The 15,545-nt window shown below is 40.6% G+C and overlaps 1 protein-coding gene and 1 long non-coding RNA gene across 4 annotated transcripts in view; one reads left to right on the top strand and one right to left on the bottom strand.

Moving 5' to 3' along the window:
* Window positions 1-200: 200 nt before the first annotated feature.
* CRH (corticotropin releasing hormone) overlaps window positions 201-15,545 on the bottom strand; it is a 184,623-nt gene continuing 169,278 nt past the window's right edge. For 2 of the 3 annotated variants that reach the window (XM_027575155.1, XM_027575164.1), the window contains 2 exons: window positions 2,056-2,356; window positions 201-1,300 (listed from right to left, as the gene is read on the bottom strand). In XM_027575155.1, coding sequence (XP_027430956.1) covers window positions 696-1,286 — 591 coding nt within the window. In that variant the 5' untranslated portion in view covers window positions 1,287-1,300; window positions 2,056-2,356 and the 3' untranslated portion in view covers window positions 201-695. The remainder of the gene's footprint in view (window positions 1,301-2,055; window positions 2,357-15,545) is intronic. The other variant, XM_027575150.1, reaches the window with a different exon arrangement.
* LOC113912246 lies at window positions 918-14,887 on the top strand. Its single transcript, XR_003516755.1, has 3 exons — window positions 918-1,009; window positions 9,381-9,514; window positions 14,408-14,887. It is a non-coding gene; the product is annotated as an uncharacterized LOC113912246 (long non-coding RNA).

A 15,545-nucleotide genomic window follows, 5' to 3' on the forward strand; every position in this document is an offset into this window, starting at 1 on the left:
TTAACTTAACCTCAGAGGAGTAATCTGAGGTACAGAGAGGCAATTGCAGTATCTGTGTAAGCCACTGGTGTATGTATGTATTTTTAGTAGGAAATTAATGCAAGGAGTTTTGTTTTCTCTTGTGCTGAAGTCAGGGTGAAGGAAGCCAGGAGCTGAGAGTTTTACTCTATGAACATTGAAAAGAAAAAATAAAGTCATGATTACCTTTGCAGCTTTTATTAAAAATATAAATATTCAACATTCTTTTACACAACCAAATGGACCAAGGATTGGGAAAGATGTTTTATTACTGAAACGTTTACAAGGAAAGGTTGATTCAAAGAGCTTACAGATTTTGTTTCACCCACCCAAGAGAGTGACATTCTCTTTGGCTCAGACCACAACAAAATAAATTGGGTGACTTCTGTCTGCTTCAAAACATTTCCTTCTGGGTCTACACTTTCTAAACACCATTAAAGACACCTGGAAATGGAAACAAAAGTAGACAATACAAATAACATTTTGTTGCTGTTACTGCACGTGAATACACTTTGTGCATGCTAATTAAGTATAGGCTCTCTTGCTGTATATCGTCTAGGCTTCAAGCTATAAAAAAATAAACAAATGGTATCAGAGCAACGCTATGGTACGGAATACTGTATTTTTTTTAACTTTTTTGTGCTAAATGCTGCATCTTTTTGGCCAAACGCACCGTTTTATTTCCCAATAATCTCCATCAGTTTCCTGTTGCTGTGAGCTTGCTGCGCTAACTGTTCGGCCCTGGCCATTTCCAAGACTTCTCGGAGGAGGTGGAAGGTGAGATCCAGCGAGATGGGAGGTTCCTCGGATCGCCTCTCCCTCTCCGGTGTCTCTTGGCGGCTGCCAAGGGCGTTCTCTGCTCCGCGCTCGGCGGGACCTGCGGGGCTGTCGAGCGGGCGCCGGGGCAGCGGCAGTTGCTGCAGCAACGCGCGGAAAAAGTTGGCGGCCGCCTCGTCCGGCGAAAGGCGGCTGCCGCTGCCGCCAGCGACAGGTGAAGAGGCGGGCAAGAGGGGCGCAGCGGGGCTCTTGTTGAGGTTACCCAGGCGGAGGAAATATTCCTCCCCCATGCGGAGCAGGACGGGCCGAGCCTGCGGCTGTTGGGGCTGCTGGGGCTGCGGCGGCAGCTGAAAGAAATCCATGGGCTGGGGGTGCTGCGGCACCTGCCGGGCGCCGGGGATGGGCCCCCGGCTGACGAGGGCCCTGCATGGTGGGCAGGGCAGGAGAGCCACCAGCAGGACGCCCGCGGACAAGAGCAGCGGCAGCCGCATGTTAGGGGCGCTCGCTGAGGCAGAGAGGTGCGCGGAGAGCGGAATGAGAGAAGGGAAGAGAGAGAAAGAGTTGGTCAGAGTTTAGCTCAAATGGGAGGTGCGCTCGGGGTCCTCCTACATGACACCCACAGACGTGCCTCAGGGGTTCGGGCAGGCACTGTCCGCGGTGCTGAAGCTCTCGAACTAGGACTTCTAGAGTTGGAGGGATGGGGGGCGGCAGGAAAGGGACTACTACAGAGCTCAGCACCAAGCTCAGCACCAAGCTCAGCCCCTCGTCAGCCTGGAGGGACCCTTCTTCTTCCGAGACCCTCGGAGGGTCTCTGAGTCCCCCTTCTAACGATCCCCAAAACTGATTCCCCGAGCTCTAGAGAAGATCTACAAATTTTAGATCTCCCCCGCCCCCACCCCTCCCTTTCCGGATGTTTCCGCGTCGTCCTCCAAATTCAGAACTGCTGCCTCGTCCTCCTCTTTCTCCATCCCAGCCCTTGCGTCCTTCTCTCAGGGGTCGGGATCGATGGCGGGGACTGGTCTACAATGCCAGCGAGGAGTAACTGGCAGTTCCAAGAATGATTAGCAGCCGTCTAAGTTTGCTTTTGACACATGCCGGCTACTACCGGAATCTTGAGGCACAGTCAGCACACACACAGGCACGCACACACACTCACACTCACACACATGCCCTCACAGGGACACCCGGCTCTGCCGCGCACACCGTGGCAGCTCAGGCAATGCAAAGTTGGAGGCGCGGTTCCGTCTAGGCACTCCCTACCTTCTGAGGTGCTTCTGCAGGTGAGTGGGGCGCTGCCGCCTCTCTGCAGAGGAACGTCTCCGGGCTTTTTCAGGGGTTTTCTTCCCTCTCCTTTCTGTCCTCACTCTCTTTTCTTCACCTCTTATCTTTCTCTTCAGTCTCTCAACGGACTTGGGCTCTGAGTTTCTCCACACCAGAGCCTGGAGTGGGATTTTATAGCGTCGACCCTCTTCAGAAACCACGCAGCATTTGCCTAATAAGCTGACGCTCTCTTGACAGCTCGATTGCGTGCTGCCTCTGCTCCTGCATAAATCATAGGGCCCTGCCAGAGAACGAGGGGCAGAGTTTTGCTATCTCAACACTGAATCTCACATCCAATTATATCAACAGATATTTATCGCCTCCTTGGTGACGTCAACGAGCCCTAAAATGGAAGGGCTTCTTATGACTTGTCCATTGACAAGAATTCTTGAATGAGATTTCCCAAGTGTGAAAACATACTGACCCCTTACTATGAAAGGTCAAATTTGGGGTCAGAAAGAGACATCGTATGAGAGGGGAGGGAAAAGGAAATGCGAGGGACAGGAGGTCTATCAGTGCACAGTCTTATGGGGAAAGCAGCAACCAGTTATAAGGGTTGAATCTGGATCCTCCTCTTTCCTCTCCCTCCTAACTTCTCTGACCAGTTGTCTCTGGCAACACCTCAGCATCTGAAAATATCCCTTTGCTAGAGACAAAGTGTCCCGTCAGCTTTCTCCCTGGTTAAGAATGATGAACAAGGGTGGTAGGGATATCTAGCTTTTAAGCCTCTACCTGCTTTTTCTTCCCAAGAGCAAATAAAGGAATTACGAGTCTGCAGAAGCAAGACCAATGTCTCTTGAAATGAGGCTAAAGTTTTTAAAAATGATTGGCAGGAGCAGCTTCTATCTTGGGCCCTAGTGGCCCAAACTAGGGTCAGTTGGGGATGCAGCAAGATTTTAAATTCCCCCAGAACTTCACTGCTCCTCCTTTGTCTCTCCTGTCAGAATCCAAAATTAATTGTGGATTTTTCTATTCCCAAATTAGAGAGAGAAAAGTAAGAGTTGCATCAGTTATACAATCTTCATTTGGTCTACTTGATGCAAACCCAATGAGAGAAGCATCCATTCTACCTTCCTATTCTATGCTGGGAAAGGCTTAAACTGCCTGATAACAGGGCTCAATTCATCAGTTACATATTTTCATTGATGAACATTGAGCCCATAAAAAGGTAATCTCATTAATTTTATTTCTAAATACTATCAACATCCATCATAGTACCCACATCAGGGATACCCAGATTGTTGTTTTTTGTTTTTGTCTTTGTTTTTTTTTTTTTTTGTCATCTCTTTTTCCAAATTTAAATGCATGGAAACCTGATAAATACAAAAATGCTCTCTGCACTACCACAGAATGGAATGCTAAGCTTATAAAACCATACTCAAATTTCAAATTAAATTGACACTATCATGTAAGTAGGAGGCAGTTACCTCTAATTTTGTAGTTCAGAATGCAATTCCAAACTCTGGTGTCTGTGATTTAATTCAGCTTCTAGATAACCATGAGTTCTTTATCAGAAATCTCCTGTTGCTCATTTCTGGTTAGCTTTGCTGCTTCCTTTGTAGCTACATGACAAATGATGCAATACATATTTCAACTTCCATTTTGGGTCTATACTAATCCACAACTGCTCTTAGAAACAGAAGGAAGGTAGAAAGAGAAATGCTGGCAGTTTCCAGAGAATTCAGCCCATAGTTGGATCATTGTGCTATGGAATGTACTTTTAGATGAAATGTACATATGAGAACAAAGAAATGTGTCTTCTGGGAAAGATGTGGGTTGTTAATAGAAAATCAGAATTATATAGAAAATGGTTGAGCTTCTATAGGAAGGCAGTGTTTTATGTAGATAGGGGGCATACAGAACCTTGGTTTTTGTTATTGTGAGCTTTTTTCCCTTTGAATGGATCTTAACTTTTTTTGCTTACTTTCCTTTATGACCCCTTCACTGTCCCCAATGGCAGAATCAGCTTAGAGGTCAATCTGGAGGTGGAAGTAGATTTGGAAGAAGTTCAGGTAAATGGATACAGAAGAAGAACCAGGAAAGGGATAAGACCATGAGTTTAGCTGGGAAGGCCTGAGAGGTTCCTCCAGAGAAGACACATGTTTTGGACTCTGACTAACCCCATACCCCTTCAGATCTCTCTCCTTTGGGCCATATGAAGGATGTTGTTGTAGTATAGCTCCCTCATCACTGTTGAATTCTTGCTGTGAGATTTTCCTGGAGTAGGTAGTTGATGGGGGACAGAGTGGCTCTGAATAGGGGTGAGCACAAAAGGCCTGGATCCCAGAGGAGGAGGAACTGGGCAGAGTAGCCCTTACTTGTGATTTATCCAAAAGTAAGATCTCATCAAATCACTGGATATTTACATTAGAAATGACTTGAAGAGATCATTTGGTTTAAGTGAGAACCAGAGAGATTAAGTGACTTACCTAGGTAATGGTGAAGTCAGAATTAGAATCCAATTCTTTTGACTAGCAGCCTGTACTATTTCTGTAATATAACAATACCCTTTGAACCTCCCCCTTTTTCTAACAGAGACACACAAACAAATAGAAGTGAGAAGATGAGGTTAGATAAAGCGACACATTCACACACCAATCCTAGACTTTCCTTATATTAATAAATCTCTTAAGACATGAGAACATAGAGATTTTCTGGACATGCTGATGCCCCGGCACCTGATCTTAAATCTCTGAGTGCACACACTGCAATTTACCTTTCAGAAGAATCTTGTAGTTATAACATGAGGTTTTTAAATGTATTGCCAAATTACGATGCATTAATTTGATCTTCTACCTTAGTTCATGTTGGAGAAAAAAGATCTTTGGATAAAATACAGAGTTATGTGTTTCTCAAAATAATGATATAAATGTGTGATTGGAGAAATAATATGATGCAGAGGACTTATATGTGCAGTAAACTAAATTTCCAAGTCCATAAAAATCACCACTGATAGATTCGATCCTACATGTAGGAATAACTAGTCATTGGAGAACCAATTTAAATGCTTTTAGAACCTAAAAATACAACCCAAGGAACATAGGCATAAAAACAGGAATTATTTTACATTTTAAACCACATTTTTTTCAATAAAAACATACTATAGGATATAGTTAAATTTTAAAAGACATGGCACAGTAGCCCAATAAATAAAGAAGTATCAGAAATAATAGGTAACTGCTGGGCTTATCCCTGTCATCTGCATCTCCTTGCACTTTCAAGGAGTATCCCAACATGTGCCTCTATTAACAAAATTCATGGCAAACACAGTCTCCAAGTTTGCTAACTGAAACGTTTGTTGAAAGGAATCTACCATCTCCAATGACAGTCTTTAAAAATGCCTAGGGTAGACAGATGTTTTGGTAACTGTTTGTGCTTCAGATAGATTAGTAACTGCCTTCAGCTTCCATAGGTAGGACTAGGGAAAGGAACTCAAACAGCACAAATACCTAACTGCTTCACCAGTAACAATAGCTTTTATTATCAAAGCCACTCACCCTCTTTGTAGAAACTTGGAAAAACCAGAAAAGTATAAAGAAAAATATGAAATTCCTCAGATTCCAAAATTGAAAGATAATCTCAGTTAATATTTTGTGTCCCTTGAGAATTTTTCCTGAGCACATACATTTATGTAATTGAAATAACAATATGCTTTTATTTTGAATCTCTGCTTTTAAAAAAAAAAACAAAAATAAAACAAATCTCTCTTATTTAAAACTTAAAAGTCATTGGTTGAAGGACTCTTTTTCAGATTCCTAGATTAAGTTTAGTACCTGTTCTCAGTGCTCTCCTAACATCATGAATGTCCTCCATCATAGAGTTCACATTTTTAAATAGTTACTGGTACAATATGTATCTTCCTCTCTGGACTGTAAGCCGTGTGGCAGAGATTGAGTGTCTTTATAAACTTCCATATTCAATACTCACAGCCCTTAGCATAGTGCCAAAACACAGTAAACAACCAATACACCTTCTACATGGATGAACTACAGAAAATGTGTTGAATGAAGTATAGAAAGTGACCCATAAGCCTATAATTGTGAAATAATTAAATGAACATTTTATAACTAAAATGTTATAGTCTGCTTTTTTTTGTTTAAAATATCTCAAACATTTTCCTATATCTAAGTGACATCCATTTTATTGACTGCAAGGGGATGTACTGCAATTTCTATACATTCATTATATATCACCATACTAATGACCTGCTTTTTAATTTTTCTTCTACATCTTGCCTTTGTACCTTTAAGTAATACATCTACTGAATCATTTCCTGATCTTTCAAATACAAATAAGATCTCTTAATTTCCAGATGGTAAATGAGAATATTAGTATCACTTCAGCTTTTCAAAACAGCTTCCTGCACCTCGATCCCCCAGGCTCTCTCCTCTGTACTTTTACTTCTAGATTGTCAGTGTTAATCTTTTCATAACCGTAGTTAAATCTTCTGTGTTTTGACTATAGGTTGATCTAAAACTAAAGCAATATAGTTTTAAATCACTGACTTTGTAAAAGTTGTTTGCTGCATAACAAAGTCATAGACTCTGATATTTCCTTTCTTGTTTTTGTTTCACCAAGTTATCTTTTTTTATATTCAACAGTCTGATTTTTCCTAGAATTACTGTCTTAATTTTGTTCCTGGTTTTCTGTTTTTTGTTTTTTCAGATTTTCTATCATGACAAGTAATCTATCAAACCTCCCCCTCTTTTTTAGGACCCCTCTCCTTGAGCACTACAACGTGCTGTTTTAGACTGGTTACTAAATATGATGTACAGAATTGAATTCTCAATTGAATTCATTATCTAGAATCACATGACTTCTTTCTTCCTGATTTCTCAATGTATTTTGCTGGACCACATCCGCAGTTAACTTTCTAAGAAAGGATGTATAGTAAGTAGATTTTCTGAATTCTTGCATTTCTGAAAATGATTTTATTTTACCCATATAATTGTTTTAAATGCTACTTTAGCAAGGTACACAATTCCAGGTTGAACACAGTCTTCCTCTAGAACTTTGAAAGTATTGTTCCCTGTGTTTTATCATCCAGTGCTGCTGATGAGAAATCCAATGTCATTCTGATTCTCATTTCTTTATAGGACCCTTTTTCCTCTCTCTCATTCTCACTTGAAGATTTTAGTATTTTTCTCTTTGTTGTTGATGTTCTGAAATTTCACAATGATATTGGGTCTTTTCTCATTTATCCATTTGAATTTGGGGATTCTTGCTCTTCAAGTATATGAAAATTTCTCACATTATTTTTATGATAATCTCCTCTGTTTTCTATTCCTTCTTTCTGGGACTTTTATTGTAAGATGTTCCTTCCCTGTTGGCCCTCTATGTTTGTTATATTCTCTCCTTTTAGGGCTCTTTCTTTTGTATTCTATTTTCTTGGAGGGCTCCTAAATATCCTCCAGCTCTTCAATTAGTTTTATTTTACAGCCATATATTCAATTTCCAGGCTTTTTATTCTTTCTCCATCCTTTCTTCATAGCTCTTATTTTTGCTTTACAGTGTAATATTTTCTCAAATTTCTTTAAGAATATTAACTAGGAAACATTAACTTTCTTTCTCTGAATCATCTATTCCATCCATGGTCATTTAAAAAAATTTATTTATCTTGGTTGCTCTATTTTATGTTGGAGACTTCCCTTAAGTCTCTTAAGGTAACCTATATATAAATGGTGGCACTCTCATATTTAAGAATTAGGTGACACAAAGCTGGCTGGGAACTATCTGTGAAGGACAAGGACCTTGTCACCAAGCAGCCTTCCCTTTAGGGTGATCAGATGGTGAAACAGTCACTACTATGGTAATACCCATCAATGTCAAATTACAGAGAACTTTTCTGTGACACTATTCAACTTCAGTTGAGTAAAATATATGTATTAGTTTGTTAAAGCTGCCAACACAAAGTGCCATAGACTGGGTGGTTTAAACTGAAATTTATTTTCTCATGTCTCTAGATGTTACAAGTCCAAGATTAAGGTTTCAGCAGGGTTGATTTCTTCTAAGGTCTATTTCCTTGTCTTGCAGATGGCAATCTTCTCCCTGTGCCTTCACATGGTCTTTTCTCTGTGAATATGTCTTAATTTCATCCTCTTATAAAGACACCAGTCATACTGTATTACCATCCGTACAACCTCATTTTACTTTAATTACCTCTTTAGAGACCCTACCTCCAAATATAGTCACATTCTGAGGTACTGGGGATAAGAACTTCAACATATGAATCTTGGGGGGAGGCAATTCAGCCAATAACAACATACTTTACAAATGTTTATTTCTTTGCTTTTTGCCTAACAGGTAGATATTTGAATGTTCAACGTTCTCCACAAAGGATAAGAAAGGTTGGTAGAGGGGTTAACTCTTCCCTATATAGACTTTCAAGTATCCCTTTGAATACTTGATCCCTTTTCTCCTTCCTGCCTTTGGTGATACTTGGAGTTTCTAAGTCCTGAGTCCCTCTTGGGTTCTGCAGGTGGGATCCTTCCTCAGCTGCCTGCTCCTTTGTGTGCCTTCTGCAATGGCTTCCTTACCTCTTACTTCAGATCTTCTCTGTTTTCCTTCCTCAGCTACCCCTCTGCAGACCCTTTATAGCTGCATCCTCTGCCTTGTTTCCTCAGATACCACTTCATCTTTTGTTAAACCCTCTTACCTGCTTATGGTCCTCATCCTATTCTCTTTATCATTTTGGGTTTATACTATCATTTTAATGGGATTTCAGAGGGAGGGGAGGTAAACACTCATGTATTTTGGAAAGACTTCTCTGAATAGAGAAGTAGAGAGTATATTGTTAGAGAGGAGAATTGGAGGAGCGAGGCGGCAGATAAATTTATGGTCTTTACCATGGTCATTACCACTGGGCCACTGTAGCATGAACATCACATGCCAGTGATGCCAGGAGCTGTATAAGACAATGGCAGGGTCTCCTATGATTGCTCCAGGAGCCTAGGACACTACCTGTGGGCAGCCACACCCCTCTTCAGGGATTTGTAGGGGCAGGGCTTCCTTTCAGTTCCCCATCAGTCAATAATTCTCTCAGTATCCAGAAACCACTGGGTGCCTCATCTCCTTTCTTCAGAAAATGGCAAGGATTTTGTTATTTGTCCCTTTATTTTTTCCAAAAGTTAGGAAGTAACTAACTGGGGAGATGACTCAGAGCAACAGAAAAGGGGCATGTTTCTGCTTCTCTAACAAGCCCTTGCCTTGATAGACATGACTGACCTTTCTGTTTACATCATAATACATTGAATTTTCTGTTTTAGTCTCCAGATAATGGATGGAGGGCAGTGAGAAGATGTGTGTGAACTTTCTGTCATGAAGGGCAATTTGCAGGAACTAATCATCTTACAATAGTTGGTCATAAGAAAGAAATCTATCAACCAAGCATCCTGCACAGGTATTTATATTCATGAACATTTCTTGACTCTAAAGAAAGATTTCTCAAAGAGCTCTCCTAGGAATGTTACTGGTGTTACAAAGGGGAAAAATGGAGGAGGAGGGGAGATGTAAAGAAAGGTTTTTTACTGCAGAAATTTCTAGTACTTTAAAATATTTTTCCTGCACTGTAAATATTCAAGTCTTCAGCATTTCCCAGACTTATCTGACCACAAAGCAAGTATACTGTTGGACTAGTTGGGAGATATAATAAGTCAAGGCATTTTATGCAGAGCCCAGCTACACTTTCTTTGGGATCTGTATTAAAGTACATGACTAGAGCTACTGAGTCATTTTCTACCACTCCTCAGAGAAACTTTAAAGATGACACTTTTTACCCTTGAAGATAGGGTTTCAAGGTATGGGGAGATGTCTATTTCCAATGCTTCTCAGGATTATCTGCCCTGGGAAGGGTCACCTGGGAAAGAACTGTAGAGCCCTCCCTTACCACCCATAAATGGTCAGGTCTGCTGGCATACCTCCTAGTAAGGAGAAGGAGTTGGTCTCTACAGTAATTTAACCCAGTCAAAATCTATGGGCCAACCTTGCAAAGGAGGACCTCTTTTGGGTATGAAAAGGCAGAAGTGTCCTAGACAAAACTGATTGCAATGGGTGATATTGGGTTTTTCACTAAAAAAATTCAGTCACTCAAGAGGCAGGAGGCAGTGAGGGCTGTAAGGATGGACAGAGACCATGAGCAGTCAACATTTAGGAGCTGTGGATTTCAAAGATGTTGTTCCTGGTTGTGGGTATAGGCCTTTTTTGAACCTTGCTGCAAGCTCTTTTCATCTCCAAGGCTTCTGTCATCCACCTGTGGGAAATGTGATATTAGCTTTCATTATGAGATCTACAGGTCTTTTCTCATGTGTGTGTGCTTATTTGTTTTCTAGCTCTTTGTGAGATTATTTCCCACTCTGTAGTCTGTACACTGCTGGTACACTGCTTATACATGGTGTTTACTGGTGGTTAACTATGTTCTACTTAAAAGAAGGACTACCTTAATTCAAGGTGGTCTCACAATTGTGAGTCAACGAACCCTTGAAAGGATGGTTATATGAAACCTATATGTGGGAAAGAAAGGATAGGTCTCACTTGCCATAGTCACTGTTCTCTTTCGCATGAATTTTAGAAGTGATCTGAGCAACAGTGTTCCTGGGATAATGAAAAGATTTTAATGGCCTCAAGCAGCAGTGAAGTTTAATGCTCCTATTCATATAAAGTTAAATACAGAAACATATGTGAGCCTCACCTCATTTTCCAACTTGTTTTCTTTGTAGTTTAATTCTCAATAGCTGTAAAGTTCTAATTTGTGCTAATGTACTCTTCACAGCAACAACAATAATTGCAATAAAGGGATTTTTCAAATTTGTATGGAGAAATACAATTATACAATCTGATAGATTTCTTCTGTAAAAAGAGTTACTCAGCTTTTTGAGGCAGAACCATATCTGATTCTTGTTTATAATGGAATTTGTTCTAATGTCTTTACTTGAAGATTTCACTAAGAACAAAACACTTCAAAGCATCCTTACAAATAGAATAAAGAATGTTACCTGGCTCCCTGTTCCTGTGGGGCCCTCTAGACTTCTGGCAGTTGTCCAATTACTTCAATACAGTTTTGACTCTATTATTTCCTAGGTGGGTGGCCTTAGACAAGTTATTTAAATTTTCCAAACTTATTTCCTTATTTGTCAAGCCAATATAAAATGTTGCTTTCTTTATTTGTCCCCCGTAGGGTTATGGGATTAAATGAGAAAGTGATTTCAGGGCCTAGACTATAAGAAGCAATCAATAAATATTAGGTATTATTGTTTTGAGCTAATGATGTGGTTGTTGTTGCTGCTGAAGGCAGTGACCCTATTTAATCTCAGCTCCTCAGAGCCTAGCATTAGCTCAATATTTATTAGGCATAATGTTTATTAATGAAATAAAATAAATGTAATCAATAAGATTTTCTAATACCGGAGGTTTTTCAGTCACCCAGAAGATTTAAGAAAAAAAATTAATTAATAGATTTAATTTTTTTAAGAGCAGTTTTAGGTTTACAGAAAAATTGAGCAGAAAGTACAAGGAATTCCCATATGCTCTTTCTCCCTTCACCTTAGTTCTCCCCTATTGTCATTATTATTAATATCTTGCACTTGTATGCTACATTTGTTACAACTGATGAACCAATGTTGATACACTATTACTAATAAAGTCCATAGTTTACCTTAGGGTTCACTCTTTGTGTTGTATATTCTGTGAATTTTGACAAATGCATCATGTCATGTGTCCACTATGACAATATCACACAGAATCACTTCACAGTTCTGAACATCCCCCTCCTCGTGTCTTCCTCCCTCCCTCCCTTCCTCCAACCCCTGATCTTCATACTGTCCTTATAGTTTTGCCTTTTTCAGAATGACATACAGTTGGAATCATACAGTATGTAGCCTTTTCAAACTGACTTCTTTCACTTAGCAATATACATTTCAGGTTCTGCCTTGTCTTCTCAAACAAAGACACATTTTTTACTTAGCAATAGCATTATTTTGAGTTGGGAAATATCTGTTTGGCTGGTGTCACTCTACTTGGTAGATGTCTGCTCACTTAAGGATTATTTCTGTGTTGAAACTTCTATTCTTAGCCTGGTCATTTATCCATTTAACTAAAAGTAGGTGTACTCAAAGGAGAATTTTACATTATAAGGAGGGGTTAAAAATAACAACATTCCTAATAAAAAATAAAATACAAGAATATATACATCTTTTTTCTATTCCAAGATCAGTAAGTCCCTCATTTCCTAATGGGAATGCCTTTGGGATATGCCAGGCAGGGCTCTGGGCACTTTCCATGCATCATCTCAGCTAATCCTCCCAAAACTCCAGGAGGTGGGTATTGTTACCCCTAGCACAGATGGGGACACTCTCAATTCCTGCCCCACAGGCTGATATAGACTTGTCAGATTCTCTGAATTTGACCTGGATGACCACTCACATCAAGTTGGCTGAGAGTTCATTTATTTTCTCCATACCCTAAATGTCCTTGGATGACCTTACTATTGTTCATTCTTAATCTCTGCTTTAAAGCCAGGCAACAGAAAATAATCATTCATCATATTTTTTTAAAATCCCCTTTACTCATCTGTTTCCCTGAATCAATCTCCAGATAGATCCACCCCCCTCCTTTATTCAATCAGAGAGAGAAGGTGGAGACAGCACAGGTACAGCTGCCTTCGCAACTTCCCAGGAGGCCAGCCCTAGACTACCAGGCCTCTTCCAAGTCTCATTTCTTTGATAATTTCATGTTCATCCCATTCCATCAAATATTCTGAAATACAGTTTCTTGTGCAGCCCTTCAGCTTCCTCTTACCTTCTTACTGTTTACACCTTTCAAGCACTTATAAAAAGTATGTCTCTCCACTGGTCTAAAATTTAGAAAATGCATAAATATATTTATTTGGCTCCTTCAGTGGCTTTTCTAGGTGCTTGAACTTTTCATAGGGCTTTTTGTGAGGGAAGATGGGAAAGATTAGGCTTTTCACTAAACCTCCTGAAGCTGGGTCATTTAGATTTCTGTAAAAGAGCTGTCATGTTCCTCCTGCTCCTATTTCTATGTCTAATCACGGGGCAGCTCCTGACTTGGAGCATGGTGCTACTGAGACCTCCATTCCCATATACACAGGTGGCCTCACTGGTACAGCTCCAGGGTGGTGAGACTGGTCAGGATAGGGTTGGGAGCACCAGGAAGGGGAAGGCTCAAAGCAGGGCCCTTGTGTCTACGCCAATCGCATCCCTAAAGTAATGGCAGGGCCCCTGAAACCATGTCAGCTCTCTCCAACACTGAGCACCTTCTTTGGGCCAAGAATAAATGTAAGAATGAACACAGCAGTGACTGAAAATTGGGACTTTGAGGTTTTAATGAAATACAAAAATGTCAACCCCATGTTTTTATCTGCTGGGATTTTATCAGAAATCTTCTGATAGGAGGGTAGCCTGAAAGGGGCTGAGCAGGTTCTCAGGAACTAGCCACTAAGACTTCTCCTCTGGGAACTTTGGGACAGTGCAGCAACTTCCCTTTTGGTCAAAAAAAGTGTAATAATGGCTTCCCTTATTTATGCTTCTTCCAGAAGCCTTTACCTTCCTTATTTCTCATCTCACTGGAGCTCTGCTAAGAAGTAGATGTTATTATCTATATAGTCCATAGATGAAGAACCAAAGGCTCAGAATAGGCAAGTAACTTGGCTGATGTCTCCCAGCTGATACATGGAGGCGTGCTGGGATCCCCAAAGAGTTCCTCTGTTCTCTTCTCCCCTTTCTCACTCAGGCCTTCCAGGACTCTGGGGAGGATTTGGGTGAGGTCACATGGTTTCGAAGGAACAGGCCCCATATTTACCCCACGCTCCTGGTTTGTCTCTTTCCTCAGCACTAACCACAAGGTGTAATTATGAGGAATACCACACTACTTGTGTTCATGTCACTCAAAAGAACATGAACTAAAACATCTGGGCTTGGTGGGAACATCCCTGGAAACTTACCTAGGTATTATCCATAGTTATGTGCCGTTTGCTCTTGGTTTTTCTTCTTTAATTTTAATTCTCACACCTCTTCTATATAAACTATGCTGAACATCCCATTCCTTTGCTGTCATTCCCAGGAGCAATGGGGACAATCTCCTAAAAAATGTGCTTATCCAGATCCTCAAAATAGATTCCAACCTCCCCATATCTCTGGGCCTTGAAAACATTTATATGGTTTCTCATTCTATAATGGATGTTACATTGATGTTTATGCTTCACACCAGTTTCTAAATTAATATTTGCTATATGGAGGCCTGCTAATTAATATGTACCTTTCCTGAAATTTCAAATCAGCTATCTGAAATGGGAGGAAGGCAGAAAGCAACTTGCAAATTCTGTGCATAATGAAGTGAGGAACAAGCTCACATAATGAAGACAAACAATTATACAACATTTGCATGATTCTTTTTTCTTGCAACATGAGACAAGACACACGGAGCTGATTAGCATACTGCCTTTGCCGTGAGTTTTGTTTCTTATTTCCCCACCATTTGGTAGGATTCTCAAAGCCAAGAACAGGTCACAATGTTTTGTCAAAGTTTTCTTATATTATCCTAGGGAATGTCAGGCAACCAAGATCACCTGGCCAAATTCAACCTGACACTGGTGACTTCTGTTTCTGTGACTGTCCTGGGGGTGTGTCCCTCACCTGATACACATATGCCCAGAGCAAGACCCCAATTCAGGCTCTAACCACTGAATTCAACTGGCCAGAGAGTCCCAAAATACTTGCTAGTCCCCAAAGTATTTACTGTGCATCTACTATGTCCCAGCCCCAGGTTAGATGCTGGAAATAAAATTGAACAAGTAAAATCCTTGTTGCCCTTGAAGTATTGACTGCCCGTCGAGGAAGACATGCTAACAACATTTACAGTAAGTGCTCTGTGAGTACAAAGGGAGTCTATTCTGACAGGCAGGTGGAGGAAGGTTTGGGAAGAGCTCCACAGAAGGAAACTGATTCAGGCAAGCTGGGGATTCATCCAAGGTGCTTGAGAGGCTGTCAAACAGCCTGTTAAGAGCCTACCTTTTGTGTGACTGGGTAGGTCATATAAACTTTCTGTACCTCAGTTTCTTCATCTGTAAAATGGGGATAATAATAGGACTTACCTTATAGAGTTATTGCTGTGAGGATTAAATGAGTTGTACACAAAAACCTTAGTATGGGTTCTGGAACACATTAAGTGCTCTGGAAGTGTTAGCTTTCATTATCTGAACTATGGCAGGAGCTGGAGAGGGAAATCACAGCCTCAAGAAATGTTAAGGGCAAGTAAAGGCAGGCTGTAGGGCAGAGGGAGAAATCCAAATGGATCTCATCATTTTGTCTTGGGTTATGGGGCAGATGGTGAACATAGCATTTTGGGATAAGAAGATGAAAAGACTTATTTGGAAAATACTGAGACTAAAGAACCTAGGGAATATTCAGATAGAAATA

The sequence above is a fragment of the Zalophus californianus genome, chromosome 4 (genome assembly GCF_009762305.2).
Source record: "Zalophus californianus isolate mZalCal1 chromosome 4, mZalCal1.pri.v2, whole genome shotgun sequence".
Lineage (NCBI taxonomy): Eukaryota > Metazoa > Chordata > Mammalia > Carnivora > Otariidae > Zalophus > Zalophus californianus.